This window comes from Microtus oregoni, unplaced genomic scaffold (genome assembly GCF_018167655.1).
Source record: "Microtus oregoni isolate MIOR12 unplaced genomic scaffold, Mior012 000004F_ref0000308, whole genome shotgun sequence".
NCBI lineage: Eukaryota > Metazoa > Chordata > Mammalia > Rodentia > Cricetidae > Microtus > Microtus oregoni.
In genome coordinates, this window is record NW_024543063.1 from 48,249,279 (window position 1) to 48,265,469 (window position 16,191).

A 16,191-nucleotide genomic window follows, 5' to 3' on the forward strand; every position below is an offset into this window, starting at 1 on the left:
TTTTGCTTTATGAGACGCAGGGTTAGGGTGAAGGAAGACGAGGGTAGGAGGCCTCTCCTCTTCTATATGAAGACCAGGTCAAAACCTTTCATTAGTTTGAAATTTGTTCCACCTGCCTGAACACAGAGAAACCCTGTCTCGGGAAAAAAAAAAAAAAAAAAAAAAACAACGGGAAAAAATTCTTTTGGGAAACTAGTTAAAAGTTCGAAGTTTAATATGTCAATAAATGACAGATTCAGAAATAAAAACTTTAGATCATGTTGCAGGTTCCGTAGGTAGCTATGACAGAGGCCATTTCTTAAAAAAAAGTCAATGAATTGTTGCACGAATAATAAAAACTCAGAGACAGATATTGGGGTTCAAGCTGAAGATCAGAAGAGCAAAGCAGCCAACCACTTTTACCTCTACCAAATCTTCAGACTGAAAGGGCAAGATCCTGTCTCCAGGAATCCTCACACTCACTCCACACACTCCAGTGAATTCCTGTCTCTCTCCCAGTTTATATTCCCCTCTCAACCCAGCCACATCCCTCCCTCCTTGTCTCCACTTCCCTAGTGCTAGGATTAAGGGTGTGTGACTCCCAAACACTGGGATTAAAGGTGTAAACCACCACCACCTGGATCTGTTACTGGATCAATCTTGTGTAAGCCAAGTTAACCTTGAAATCTGTCTGCCTCTCTCCCTAGTCCTTGGATTACAGGTGTGTGTCACCACTCTGGCATGTATGACTGACTAGTGTGGCTGCTTTGCCCTGTGATCTTCAGGCAAGCTTTATTTATTAAAACACAAATAATATACCACTGTAATTAATAGTATTAGCAAAATAAGGAGTTGACCAACAAGTTATAGCAAATCAAATATTATTTTTAGGCTTTTAGATTTTTTTTTCTTTTTGTTTTTTTTCGAGACAGGATTTCTCTGTAAGTTTTTGGGAACTTTCCAGACCAGGCTGACCTTGGACTCACAGAGATCTGCCTACCTCTGCCTCCCGAGTGCTGGGATTAAAGGTGGATGCTGCCATCACCCAGCACATTTAGAGTTTTTAATCCTGAGATGTGTTTAAAATAATAAATCTTTCATGGAAATCAGTATTAACCATTTTTTTTTTGTCTCAATTTAAGAAATCAGGTCTAGTATACCAGCATTTGAGAAGTGGTGGGAAGATCAGGGTCTTCCTCTGCTACATAGTGAATTTGAAGCCAGCCTGAGCTACATGGGACGACTGCCCCCCCCCAACCCCCAACACAGACACCAAAAAAAGTCAAATTAGTTTGTCTGTTTTCATTTGGGGGATATTTGATGGGCATTATATTTCTTAGTTTATATTTAGAATAAACTGCCTTCAAACAATGGGGGTTTCCCCTCCCTTTGCCTCTAGGGTGCTGGGATTATAGGTATGTGCTACTATACCCAACGAGCAATTCATTGTTTACCTCAAGAATTTGAGTTAAAAATCTTTCAATAGCCTTCAAGGATGGCTGCTAGTTTGAGGCCAGCCTGGGCTACTTAGGGTGATTTTCTGTCTCGAAAAAAAAAAGCAAAAAAACCTAAAATAACAACAAAGAATTGATAAACTATACGTTTTATAATTCAGTGAAAAGTTAATAGCTAGTGTATAAGTCATTGTTTTCATAAAGTTTATATTTTACTTGAAGTAATTATGTTAGTATTTATTATGCATGTATGTGGACAGGATCTCAAATTCCCTATATAGACAAGCCTAGCCTGGAACTCCAATTCCTCTGGCTTCCAAATTCTGGGTTACTAGTTTGTCTTTCTTAGAAGCAGTATAGCCTCAGTATGCTAATTTACAACGTAGCTTTTTAAAACATGTATAGATAGCTACAGTCATAAAGCATGTACAATAGAATGTCTCTTGAGGTCTACGGAAATGCTGAAAGTGATTGAAGACCTTATCTCAGATTTGCAGACTCTGTGTAAAACCTTGTTGCATTGGTGCATTTCTGTGTGTGTGTGAAAAGACAGGTGGATCTTTCAAAAGCTCCATGGTAAGCCAGTCTAGTCAAAAATGAATGGCAAGCGAGTCCCCCCAAAAACTAAAAAATAAAGTGGAGAAGTGATTGAGGAAGATTATCCTGATATCAATGGCTGGTGTCCATATATACTTCCACATTAGAGAATACATCCCCCCCCCCCCAATACATCACACATAGAGAGTCTCTGTTGAATATTTCCAGTATTAGTTCAGTGTAGGGTTTTTATTCTGTTCTATTTTGGTTTGGTTTTGAGTTTACTTGTTTTGTTTCGGTAATTTTTAAATTTGTTCTATAACATTTATTTATTTATTGAGGAATGTGTTTCTGTGGTGTGCTTGTGAAGGTTTGAGGACAACTTTTTGGGAATTTCTTTCATTTTATATGGCCCAGGATCAAACTCAAATCCTCAGGTTTGGCAGTGAGTGCCTTCACTTGCCCAAGCCATTTGATGGGCAGTTATTATTTTTATTTATTTATTTATTTGAGAGAAGGTCTCAGATAGCGTTGAGCTATATAGCAGAGGATGATCTCAAATTCTTGATTCTCCTGACCTCCAAGTACTGGGGTTACAGATGTGTGTCAGCATACCTGGATCAGGGTAAAATTTTATTGTAGCTTTTTTGTTTGTTTAGAAGAAAATGAGCCAAGGTGTTTGTGTTTTTGTTTTATTGTTGTTCATTTTTATATTTGAAGTTCTCTTTGACATCCTTGGCCTGTGAAATTTGTAAGCCCCACACAACTTCAATCAACCACTTTATTGGGTTTCTCTCCTGGTCAGTTTTGTCCCAAGTTGACATCAACCTTATTAGGTTTATATAGTTCTCAGCATAAAGAGCCGCCACCAACTTGACATACACAGGCTCATTACAATTGTATATTAGCATACAAAGGTATTCTTTGGCACTTGTTTAAGGTTTTAAAAGCTTTGTGAATTCTACATGTTAAGCTCTTTGAGCCATCTACAGCACCTCTAATAAAGCAGTGCTAACATCCAGCAGCAATGCCTTCCTTGGCCACTGATGGTGAGTTGTTTATGAAGTAGAGGTTTGATTGCAGATGAGCCTTCACTTTTGCTGACTTGGCAATATCACAGAAAGGATAATTAGTGAGTTTTTAATGATGTAATTTAAGTTTGTAACTTTTTAATATCTCAGATACAAACTTTTTAAGAGAACCTTTTTAGGTTCTTTGAATTCTATGCTATGTCAATTAATAAATTTCAAGTATCTAACAAGTATTTTCTACATTGAAGCAACCTGTTGAGTGAGTGCTATTTATACTAGAGAGGACACTAGAAAATTAAAGATCTGTAACCAAAGAACAGCTATGCTTTAAGTCGTTTTAGACCTATTAATCATCTAAATTAAAACTATAGGAATTTGGGGCAGGGGTGGTGTTTGTGCACTTTCTTAACTCATAGCAATCCTCTTCTTTGGCCTCTAAAATGCTGAGATGATAGTCATGGGCCAACCGTATCTAGTTGGTAACTTTTTGAAAGACCTATATGGAAGTATGTGGCCACTGGTATGACAAAGAAATTAAAGATAGTTGGTATTTGTTGTTTTGTTTTGAAATGGGATCTTTGTTATAGCTTTAAGTGCTTTGTTCAGAATATGTCTCTTCTTGAGAATATTTGGATAAAGGCGCAGCCTAAAATTTTTAAACAACCACACAAAATAGAGCATTCTGGCTTATGGATTAGATTGCATTTATAAACTGGAAAATATATTGGTGAATATGAGTTAACCAAAGTTTTGGGTAAAAAATTTACATGCATTTATCTGATGTTAATAATTAAATTTTTAAAGTTTATCTTAAAAGATGATTATTATAGCATGTAAACTAATATTGGGTGGGAGAAGTACGTGTGGGAAATTGAAACTGTTTTAAACATGTAAATTGATCAATCCTACAGTTTTTGGGTTTTTGTTTTTGTTTTTTTGTAAAGTAATCTGCATTGCTTATTTTATATGCTGGGATGCTAGTTGTTTTTCTATTAATACACTTAACTTGCATTCTAGCTTCGCCATTCAAAGACAGGCATCGTGTGGTGGGTTGTATGACAGTGTCTGTCAATAGTGAAGACAGATAGTACCAGAGACACTTAACCCATCCAATCTCACCCAGGGTATAGGTCGGTCTTGTTTTCAGACTTCTTTATAAGTCCTGTTTTCTTTCATTCTTTCTTCCTTCCTTTTTTCCCCTAAATAGTGGATTGATACTGATTGAAACTAAATCTGTTTGTAAAGTTTTAAACTTTACAATAATTTATAATAAGAAAAGTAGAAAATGAAGGTTGGCATGTAAGGTGTTGAAAAAGCAGGTTTGCAGCCACTTTGTGTCTTCTATGTTTCAGTTTATTGATAACACAAATGTCCTTAGAATTTTTTTCTGAGTGTCTGTCTTTTTTGATCTGAAAATAAGACTCAAAAATATATCTGGTGACTTTTACGAGATAAGATGTTTGCCAATAAGACAAATATTGCTCCTCATCAAGAATAACCAAGATTCAATGGTTTGTTATAGATCAGAAAGTGTGTACCAAGTACCTATATTGGTTTTTAGGAATATTTTTGAGTAGGCAGTAGTTGCCTCCTTCTCTGTTCCACTATTGGCTTGCATAATACAGTACAGAAGGTCATGGCCTTTGTAGTGACCTTTTAGAAAATTCAGCTAATGTGCACAAAATAGTTGAAAATGTACAAATATATGTGCATATTTAATTGCTAGGATCAGATCTGAACTCAGGGTCTTAGTTAAATACCATTTATGGAATGATATTTTAAATCAGTGAAACCTGTTTATATATTTTGAGGACTTCAAAGAAAAGTTCTGATTTCAGAGCTCTCTCCAAGTATTTTAGATCAGATAAAATATAAGCCCTTTATGATGTCATTTTAAGCACTAAAATGTTAATGAATAACTTGTAATTGACATGACCCATCTAGAACTGAATTCTTCAGGTTAACGAGTAGTTTAAGCAAGAGATAAATGAAATAGACATAGGTTTCTTTATGTGATAAAACTTAAAATCCAGTTTTTATTTTTCTAACAAATTAGATATTTGTATCTTCTGGCATATTTATCTGACAAATCTTTTATCCCAGGCACTTTGAACATTCCTGGTGGCCTTTAGTGATGTGTCATTTCTCTTTGTAAGGGGAGTGAAGCCAGGGTCGCATGTGGTAGGCATTGCTCTGCTACTAAGCTGTGTTCTAACTCCCTCTATCAGTTAAAAGATAGCACACAGGGCTACCACACCTGACAACTTGAGCTGGATTCCTGGAACTCACACGACAGAGAACCAACTCACAGTTTGTCATTTGACCTCTAATTGTATGCAATGACGTGAGCATACACACATAAAATAAATGAAGAGATAAATAAATATAACAATAAATTTTAACTTTAAAAAAAAAGAAGCCATATGCATAGTTCAAGTTCATCATCATGGGTGACATTTAATTTGCAGAGAATAGGACACAAGAGACGTGATGTTGATGTTTTCCTCACAGAGATTTACCTGCCTCTGCTTCCCAACTTCTGGAATTAAAAACATATGCCACTATGCCAAGATTCACTTCCTTTTTAATCTTTAAAATTAATATATTCTCTTGAGGTTATAAATTTTCACCAGTAAATTGTAGACTGATAGGGTCAGTTTTCCTTTTGGTTTGTAATATTCTCTGTGGTCACAGGAAGTATTGTGGATCTTACATAGATTAGGCTAAGTTCAAAAATAGTTATTTCGCAGAAGAAAATGAAAATATATTCATATGCTGCTTAGATGATTCAATGAGTTCAGGAAAATTTCCATGTTTATAAAAGATAGGTAAGAGACTCAAGGAACAAATAAAATTGTATAATTAATCATGGAAATACATTATACCTATTTTGCTTTGTACGGCAGTAAAAGTGCTTTTCTGGGGATCAGGGTTTGGGTCCCAGTACTCACATGGTGACTCACAGTAGTCTGTAACTGTAGTCTCATGCAACCCAGTGCCCTCTTCTTTTGACCTTTGTGGTCACTGCAAGCACACAGTACAATGACATTAATACCGGCAAAACACCTATACACATACAATAAAAATAATTAACACATACAATAAAAATCTCTTAAAAGAGAAATAAAAGCATTTATTAAAACATTTTTATTTGGGGGTCTCTATTTTTTAATATGTAGCAATTTCACAAAGACTGAACAGTCCTAACCGATAAAAAATAGGGTCTTTGCTTCTGGGTAGTGGAGGCACGTGCTTTTAATCCCAGCACTTGGGAGGCAGAGGAAGGTGGATCTCTGAGTTCTAGGCCATTCCAGTCTACCAAGTGAGTTTCAGGACAGCCAAGACTGTTATACAGAGAAATCCTGTCTTGAAAAGCCAACCAACCAGCCAGCCAGCCAGCCAGCCAGCCAACCATACAAAAGGGTTTGTACTGAAAACAGATCAGGGAAGTAATCACCATATTTTCTTCACAGGAACTTATAAATAAAAATGAGTATCCAAGGCCAGGGTGGTAGTGCACAGGTGCAACCTCAGCACTCAGGAGGATGCAGCAAGAAGAGGGCTGTGAATACAAGGCCAACCTGGGCTACATAGCAAGACCCTAACTCAAAACAAACAAACAAACAAAAAAACCCAAAAACCAAAAAGCGGAGCACATTCGCTTAATCACAGCACTGAAGAGGCAGCAGCAGGCAGGTCTCTAAGTTCCAGGCCAGCCAGAGATACATAGTAAGACTGCTTCAGACAAATCACCTCCCACCAATGAAAAAACGAATTGGAAAAAATATGTACATATAAACAAGCAAGGCTTTTTATTGTCACTTCAGTTCTGTAGAATACAAATTAATTTTTTTTGTTTGTTTTGTTTTGTTTTGGTTTTGGTTTTTAGAGATAGGGTTTTACTGTGTAGCTTTGGTGCCAGTTCTGGAGCTGGTTCTTGTAGACCAGGCTGGCCTTGAACTCAGAGAAATCTGCCTGCCTCTGCCCTCTGTGCTGTGATTAAAGACGTGCACCACCACGGCCCAGCTCCAACTAATTTTTTGAATGATTACCTGTTTATAGTATTCCCAGAAATATTCTGTATTACTTTTCTGGGAATGCTTGAAATTGACAGGCTAGTGTTTAGAAATCTAAAATGTCCTTGTTATTGTTTTATCTTTACATTTTAATGAAATAATGCTATGGATTTTTTCATGGTAATTTAATGCTAATATGTAAATAAGTAATTGTCTTACATATATTTTTAGGAAATGCTGTTGTGCTTTCTGGAGGAAGGGGGCAGATAGTTCTCTATAAGCTCTCAGACACTGCTGCTGTAATGCTTATACAATCTAAGCATTTTACATTTCAAATACTAAATCCTTTTTAATCTTCAACCCAGCTTGTATGCCAATTTAACTTAATAGAATTCAGTATTGATCTAATTGCTTATAATTGAACTTCCCGTGATCCCCTCTTTGAGTTTAATTAATTTACTAGTACAGCAACTCCAAACTCAGGAAACATTTACTAATTCATTATAAATAGTTTTGGTTTTTCGAGACAGGGTTTCTCTTTGTAACAACCCTGACTCTCCTAGAACTAGCTCTTGTAGACCAGGCTGGCTTGGAATTCACAGACATTCATGTGCCGCTGCCTCCCAAGTGCTAGGATTAAAGGCATGCACCACCACTGCCTGGCTATAAAAAGTATTTTAAAGCAGAGAAATGAATAGACAATGAGGTGATGCATAGGACAAGGTCTGGAAGCCTCAATCTCAAGTGGGAGTTTGGCCGTGCCTCTTTCTTGGGACATGGTGTGTTCTTGTTCACTTTCCTGGATATCTGAATTAAGAGACTTCCATTATATAAATAGGATTGACTAAATCTTTGACTGTTGTTTATTACTCTAACCCCCAGGCCTTCTGCTACCTGGAAGTTGGAGGATGGGTGAGCACTAACCCTTTGAGGACATAGTTTATTCTTGTGGCAACCAGAATCTCCTACCATCTTATGTCATTTAGCAACTTTCCCCAGATCACATTATGAATACAGTCTCAGGCGGTTGAAAGGTGTTTGTTATAAATTAAAACTAAAAAGCAAGAGAGACGCTGTTGAGAAAAGCACCAAGCAAACAAAACCCATCTTTTGTCTTTATCATTTTGAAGTGGAAAGCCAAAACTTTAACCACAGATGCTTATTGCTCTATTTAATGTAGGAAGTTGCTAGGAGCTGTAAGCCAGGAACCCTGGATCAAAACAAATATATAATTTGCTATTGACTTCATTGTGGCTTTGCACATAGACACTTTCCCTTTGTCCTTGGCAGGGATGCTTGTATTTTGCATTCTTGTGTGCTTGAAAGTTAAACTCAGAAAGGAGGAGGGGAGAAATGCTTTAGAAATACAAGTTCACACCATTCATGCTGCTTTGTGTCATCCATTGCAAATAGTGCATACTGTCTTCTAGTGTTTCTCTGAAAATCAAGAATATAGACACAACTATCATAAAATTTAGGTTCATTTATAGCTAATAGTTGGAACAGATGGAGGAACATTAGATATATCTTTCTTGTTTTGTCCAAAATGAGTATCATAGCATTTTCCAAAGGAAAAAAAAAAAGGAAAAAACTTTAAACCCAAAGTGGCTACAAATCAGCTTCTCAATTGTCATTGACATTAGCATCTAGATTTTGTAGTTTTTACAGATCTTTAGGAATATTTATTTACTAAGAAAACTTGCATTAATGCATGATATAAAATTAATAAATTTTTCTTTAAATTGGAATGCAGTTTAAAAGTGACTGAATTTTCTAGTTTCAGCTGCTGCATTTGACAAGGATACAAACTAAAAAGTGGAACTGGTGTCATCTACTCCTTCAGGTTCTTTGACTTATGGTAGTTGGGAGAAAAATTTTGAGTGTGGCATTACATAGATCACATTACGGATGGCTAACATGACTGTGCTCTTCAACCTTGACAACAATGGAAAATTTGGGGATGGTCGTCATTCTTTCATGTATTTACATGTTTTGATACGTACTTTCAGTTGGGTTCAGTTAATTTACTAGCACAGCTTTTTATTATCTAAACATTGAATTTCTTACATTTTAGCACTATAATTGACAATGAATATTGTGATTTCAATAATGGTACGTCAATTTAAATAATAGTACATCACATTTAAATTTTTATCGTACAGTTTTAAAACTGGCATAAATGGCTGTGGACACAAATTTAAGCACATTACCAATTTTTCTTTATGCGTTCAATTATATCTTGTACACAATAAAATAGTATTTTTGAAATTACAGGTAACGTCCAGCCTAAGCAGTGTTAATGTGTCTGAGTTTATGCTGTTAAGGGTTAGAGCAGCATTGTTGCCAGCACTACTGCTAGCTGCCACACAGTCTGTTCTGCAGATATTTATGTAAATCTACTTTTTTTTGCTATGCATACTTGATACATAATTGAAAATATTTTTATAGGAATTCTGGTGTTCTAGAAATTTTCATGCTTAATTTTTTTGTTAAACTTTAGACAGTAAGATGTACTATTCACTACCATATATAATTAGCAGGCCTTTTTAAAAGAGAGCTAATAGGTAAGGAGCTAATTTTTGAGCACATGAGACTTTAGGAAAAGTCCATCTAGTAGCCACCCTTTGCTGCTTTTTATTCATTCTTAAAGGATGGATTTTTTTTTTGTTACTCTTGGTTTTGATGTGCTATTTTTATCTTTGAGATTCTCAGTGGCCAACCTGTTTATCTTCTACAACCAAGCATGTTCCCATTAAGTCTTCCTCACCTCTCATGGATTTTACAGCTATAGTAATGGTACCAGTTCCATTTTGCCTCCAGTTCAGTTGATTATCTTTTTTTTCCTCTATTTATTTTTCATTTTATAATTGGTATCTGGAATAATCAGCAGCTCTTTTCTCATTTATTTTCTCATATTTTTATTCCAGGATTTGCCTCTGAAGCAGGGAGTGTCTGCATTAAAAATGACCTGTAGTTCTCTGCTTCATAGGTTAGAAACTTATTTTAATATTTTGTGGCTAAGCACAGTCCCACTTTTCAAATTCTATAATGAATTACTTAATTGGCATTGAATGTGGACCACAAACATATATATTTCACATTGGGGTTTTCTGTATTTAATGATTAAAATTCAACAGAACATTCAGCTGAGGCAATAAAAGCTTTATTCTGGCTTTACAGCTTAAAACACTAAATTAGATTTTTAAAAATTTAACAATTATAACAAAAGTAAAAATGCTATTTGGGCATTTTCTAAAAAATTGTATTTCTTAGGCTTTGTATTGCTTAAAGCATTTATATTCTAAAACTTAACCAAATTCCAATTATTCGTTTGGGGAAAACAATCACTTCACAAATCACATTTTCATTGGGACTGCTAGCCAGCATAGGTGAAAACATGTATAGTGTATTTACTCTTGGATTGTACACTGCAGATGCTTCTTCAGCTCCCTCCTCTTCCTCCATGGGCGGTGCTTGCAGCTCCTTTACCACCTCTTCCAGCCCTACCATTTATTCTACCTCAGTCACCGACAGCAAGGCTATGCAAGTGGAGAGCTGCTCCTCAGCCGTGGGGGTAAGTAACAGAGGGGTAAGTGAAAAGCAGTTAACCGGTAACACAGTTCAGCAGCATCCATCAACCCCGAAGAGGCACACAGTGTTGTACATCTCACCACCACCTGAGGACTTGCTGGATAACAGTCGGATGTCCTGCCAGGATGAGGGGTGTGGATTGGAATCTGAGCAGAGCTGCAGTATGTGGATGGAGGATTCCCCCTCCAACTTCAGTAACATGAGCACCAGTTCCTACAATGATAACACTGAGGTACCTCGTAAATCACGAAAACGAAATCCAAAGCAGAGGCCGGGGGTCAAACGACGAGATTGTGAAGAATCTAATATGGATATATTTGATGCCGACAGTGCCAAAGCACCTCACTATGTGCTTTCTCAGCTTACCACGGACAACAAAGGCAACTCAAAAGCTGGAAATGGGTTGGTATCCACATTTTTTAAAGTTCTATCAACATTATGCAAAACAACAGTAAATCATTCCCAAATTTTCTTAATTCTCAGTTCAAATTTGCCTATAAAGCAAAAAAATGCTAATTTTATCCTTGAAGTACATGAAATTTTCAACTTAAAATAAATTTTACTAGAAAAAAATAATTTGAAAATAGCTGTAGATTATAGCAAAGGAATTTTGTTCTGGGTTATGTTTAGGGGTAGTAGAAAAGATAATCTGTTTTGAAATAACTTAAACTTCAAATGGGCTTATTTTAAAAGAAATAAGCAGCAGTGTGATGATGCTAGCTAAAACACTTAAATGTTCTCCAGAAGTTAATTTGTTCTTTTAGCAGTTTATTTCATATGGTTCATTCCATTATATTTTTCAAAGAATTTTATGTTTTATTTTTGTTTTTCATCTTTACTTGATGAAAACAAGAAAAAAACAAAGATGACTCAATTCTCATGTAGGTGCCTCTGTTTGAATCTTTTTTTTCCTTTGATACATTTTTCTAGTTCAGGACTTTTTAAAAAAATTGTCCCTCTGCCCTCTGGATTCTGTTTCTTTCTTGAAGGATGATAAAACAGGATCATGGGTACATATTTGAGCTTTCTCTTCCATCTGTGCCTTTGGTGCACTGCTCACCAAATATATTTAAATGGTTATATTACAGAATATTCCATGGTATAATACAAATTAGCATGATTTACTTTAGGATTCCTTTAGTGTTTTAATTGTAATATTTAGTTGCTAGACTTAAATTTTCTACAGTATATTCAGTAAAATTTAACTCACTAGTTTTTTAAGGAGGCAGACTATGATTCCTTAGGTGACCCAGGATCACTTGGATCCATGCTTGCCGCAAAAAAATAAAAAAGCCTGAAATGTTAGATTGGCGTACTCTGTGATGACATCTTTGATCTGTTACATTAAAAATCCAACTCAGTATTATATTTGTTGTAGTAAATATTAAACATATCCGCAAATAATTCCCTGTGTGCATTATAAATTCGTAAGTCATTTAAGCAAGAATCAGTTAAGTCTATACTCAACATGTTTGAAAACCCATAATAAAACTCATTTCCTTATAGTCTAACCTGAAAATTAATTTGAAAAAAATTAACATACTTTTTTCCTTTATACCTTTATTTAAAACTTCTTTAGAATGCTATACTTAAATAATTTAAATGATTTACAGTTTCAAAAAGTCTAGATTAGGCAATTTCCAAAAGCAAACAAGATGTATGGCCATTGCTAGTATGCCACATTTTAATAGTCCAGAACTTGAAAAAGGAGTATTTACTCAACTATAAAATGTAGGTTAAGGCTCTGAAACATGAAGTCTGAAACAGGAAGTGTGACTGACGGTACAGATCTGAAAGTTGTGTGGATGCCAGGAAATGCATGTGTGCTTATTTGGGCTGCAGTGGAAAAGGTCTTTATAAATTTTCAGAGAAAGGTATTTTCCTATTTGTACTGAAATAATTATTAAAATTACCAGTTAAGAACAGTAAAGTTTGGACTTGGGGATGGCCAGCATCAAACAGTGATTTACTGTTGCTGGTTGAAGAGATTTCCTGACCTGCTTTTTTCTGCTTCTGCTTTTGTATGATAGATATATCTTAGAAATGATTTGAGGTTACCAGGGAAAGTATAGTGACATTGGTCAAGACAAACCTTTTATGAAATAATTCATGAAGCAGAAACTCCATCAAGCAGCAGAAGAAATGCCCATCTTCTTAGGTAATGGAAAATTATTTGACAATAGTATGTGGAAATGATGAAGAAGTTTAAAATTTGAATTTATAAGAAATATATTGAGGAAAGGATGAAACCAAATGTAAAATACATGGACAACCATTCTTAATCTGTAGTTGGAGCTAATCGCCTATTTTTCCAATGATGAGAAAGATGTTAGAAACATGAAACTTTGAAATGCTTTGAGAGATAAGTAATATAGTCTTCAATATGAGGTGACAACAGTTTGCAGTTTATATAATGCTAAATATTTATTAAATGAACTTTCAAGTGTGCTGCATATGGAAGTTTATTTATCTTCATGATGCCGGAAGTCTTGATAACTGATGGACAGAAAGACAATTACTTTTACAACTAAAAAATTAGAGCTTATTAAGGAAACATCTGTTTTCAAAAAGTTGCTTATTTGTAAATATTGCTGACTGTATCAGTCTTAAATTCTTCAACTACTGTCCTGAGAATCAACAGCACAGTTTCATCTAAAGTTCTAGAAGTCTAGATATATCATGTGCATCTGAAAGTCATTTAAGTTCTTTTTGTAGTGAAAATTATTTTTATAACTTAGGCAACCTGTAGGAATATGTAGCACAGAAGAACCTGAATGTCATTCTAAGACTTTTACGTAGAACATGACACATGACATTGTCTGTGGTAATTGTCATTTAGATGTCACCTGCCTTTGATGTCTAGCCCTGCAAAAATCAATCAACTAATCCCCCATGTATGAATTGCTGCTTGCTTCCTTTTTCTGTTTTACCTTAACAATATACAAATTGAATTGCTACTCTTCTAAGAATTAGTTGATCTTTTTATTGTTTTACGTGTCTGTAGATACAAATATACATGTTTTCCATTTTTTTCATTTAAACCTAGAGAATAAAGAAAATTTTAGAATATAATTTCAGGGCCAGGCATTGTAAGTGGTAAATTTGTGAAAACCCAAGCAAAAGGGAGGCTAAGGTAGTGGGGTTTTGAGAGGGAGACCAGCCTGACCTGTAGTGAGTTCAAGACCAGTTTGGGCTGTGTAGTAAGAGCTCTCTCTCAAAAAAGGAAGGAAGGAAGGAAAGCAGAAGCATTTTCAGTATTTTAGAATTTTTTATTACTTCCTTGTGATTTTTTTTGTGTGTATTTAAATATTTATTTTTTTAGCACATATTAATTCATTCAACAAATATGAATACTTATTTTATAGGAATCATTGTTATTTACTTTCAGAATACTAGCTTGAGTGGTATAAATATAAAAAGCACAGCTGACAAAATTAGTTATCATTCAAATTTTCTTAGTATTTCAGTCTAAAATTTATCATTTTTTATTATGACTAGTACATATGAACTATAAATATTTGAAAATACAAGAAAGTAATTCAGTCATTCATGTAAACTGCTATTATTATGCTATAATTTCTTTTAGTTCTTGTGTGTATATATATCTATATTTATATATACATAAAATATGTGGGACATATTTTTTCATAGTTTCACAATACCTTTCCCCCACTTTGGTAATAAGATTAATACAAACAGATTATTATAGAATCTTGTGTTTAAGACATTGTACACTCTTCAAACATTTGAATTCACTCAGAACTCTAAAACAAACAAACAAACAGATTTCTTGCCCCCATTGTTCTGGCTTCAGCCTGGTACTTTTATTCATAGATTCATTCCTCTAGGGCCTTTAAAATGACTTACACATACAGGTAATCTTTGACTTAGTTGTGTCAGATTTTTGTGAATGGCATTTCTTGTCCAGTTAAGGTCTGGTCTTGCCCATCTCCTTATTATAGAAGCCCCTTTTTCTCTTTGCTTTCCTTGTCCATTTCGTCTTCCTGTTTGCCTTCATCAGCAAACATCCTATGTGAACTTTCCCTTGCTACTGAATTCTTTATCAGTGCTATCCTTTCCCCCACACTTCTGCCCCTTTCATAGGTAGTTTGTTTATTGAATGACTGCCTTTTCCTTTGTTCTTATGGTTGAACAATAGCTTGGTTTACCTGGATTGGTAAAGTATGGGGCCAGGTTTAAAGCTGTTCTTTGTTTTTAAAATCATATTATTCTTCTGGGAACCCAGTTACTTTATTGTGAGTGAAAAGAACAACAGGCCCTGACTTTTCAAGAACATACATGGATGATTTTAAATCTACTTCATGTTTCTTGGAGGGGGTGGGAGGTGTTGTGTGTGTGTATGATTTTATTCTGCTTATTTCTATCAGGTATTTGCATTGCATTAGCTACTTCATTAGAAGCCCTAATCACAAATTTGGGTATTATATTATAAACAAAAATATGCTTAAAACAGTCTTAGAACCAGGCATGTGCCTGAGGTAGGTGGGGCAGCAGATCTTCAGTTATTGAGCTGCTTGAAGACAGCCTGAGATATATGAGATCCTGTCTCAAAAACCTACAAAACAAAGCTTCCACAATTAAAAAAAAAAAGTAAAATTACGTTTGCTATAGATAGAGCTCAGATAAGATTTTTTATTGAACATTTACCATTTAACCAGTCACAGATAAAAATAATCTGAAAAAATCACACTTATTAAAGTAAACCTCATTCCCAATAAAAATTGAATCACTGATTTTTTTTATTATAAATTTCTCATTTTGATTTACTGAGAAAGAGATTCAAAAGGATATTTCTGATTAATGATTGACATATACCTCCATTGTCAATCTTTTAGGCCTTCTGTATGTTGGTTTAGTAGTTCTTACCATTCCCTTTTTTTCTTTTGCTTTGCAAATCTGATTTAAAAAGTAATCATAATCTTTAGTTTTATATAAGACTCGTGTGATTTTTACATTTCATTTTAACTGAATTGTAGTGTGAAAACAAATTATTGCATTGTTTTCCTTCTACCACCCAATGGTTTTTTTCTTTTCCCTTTCCAGCTTTCTTTTTCATGGCATTTAGTTATACTTGGCTCAAAAATATTTTAAAGATACTTTGGTTATATTTGTTCCTTCCTTTAGAGTGTATTCTATTTTATCAATAATCTAAACAGTTATTTTCTATGTTATCGCCCGTCTGTTTCTTCCTTTAAGTAGCTTTTACGGAAAACGGTTTCTGATATTTTCTTCCCACGTTGTGCTTTGGTTTCTCAGAACATTGGACAACCAAAAGGGAGCTGGAGTAAAGAAGAGCCCTATGTTGTGTGGACAGTATCCTGTTAAAAGTGAGGGGAAGGAGCTGAAGATAGTTGTACAGCCTGAAACCCAGCACCGAGCTCGGTACCTGACAGAGGGCAGTCGAGGCTCAGTAAAAGATAGAACACAGCAAGGCTTTCCAACGGTGAAGGTACTCATTTTATTTTGTAATGTCTGAATACTAAGATACTTTGTGGGTAAAAGTTTATTCCCAGAACCTGAAGAGAACTGGCTCTACTTAGTTGTCCTGACCTCCCCACACCC

At 35.0% G+C, this 16,191-nt stretch overlaps 1 protein-coding gene across 6 annotated transcripts in view; it reads left to right on the top strand.

Annotated features, from left to right (window-relative positions):
• The window catches only part of Nfat5 (nuclear factor of activated T cells 5), a 94,050-nt gene that overhangs the window by 44,478 nt on the left and 33,381 nt on the right, over window positions 1-16,191 (top strand). For 4 of the 6 annotated variants that reach the window (XM_041650452.1, XM_041650453.1, XM_041650454.1 and 1 more), the window contains 2 exons: window positions 10,452-11,010; window positions 15,886-16,078. In XM_041650452.1, coding sequence (XP_041506386.1) covers window positions 10,452-11,010; window positions 15,886-16,078 — 752 coding nt within the window. Of the gene's footprint in view, window positions 1-9,944; window positions 10,007-10,451; window positions 11,011-15,885; window positions 16,079-16,191 lie in introns of those variants that run through there. The other 2 variants (XM_041650456.1, XM_041650457.1) reach the window with 2 other exon arrangements.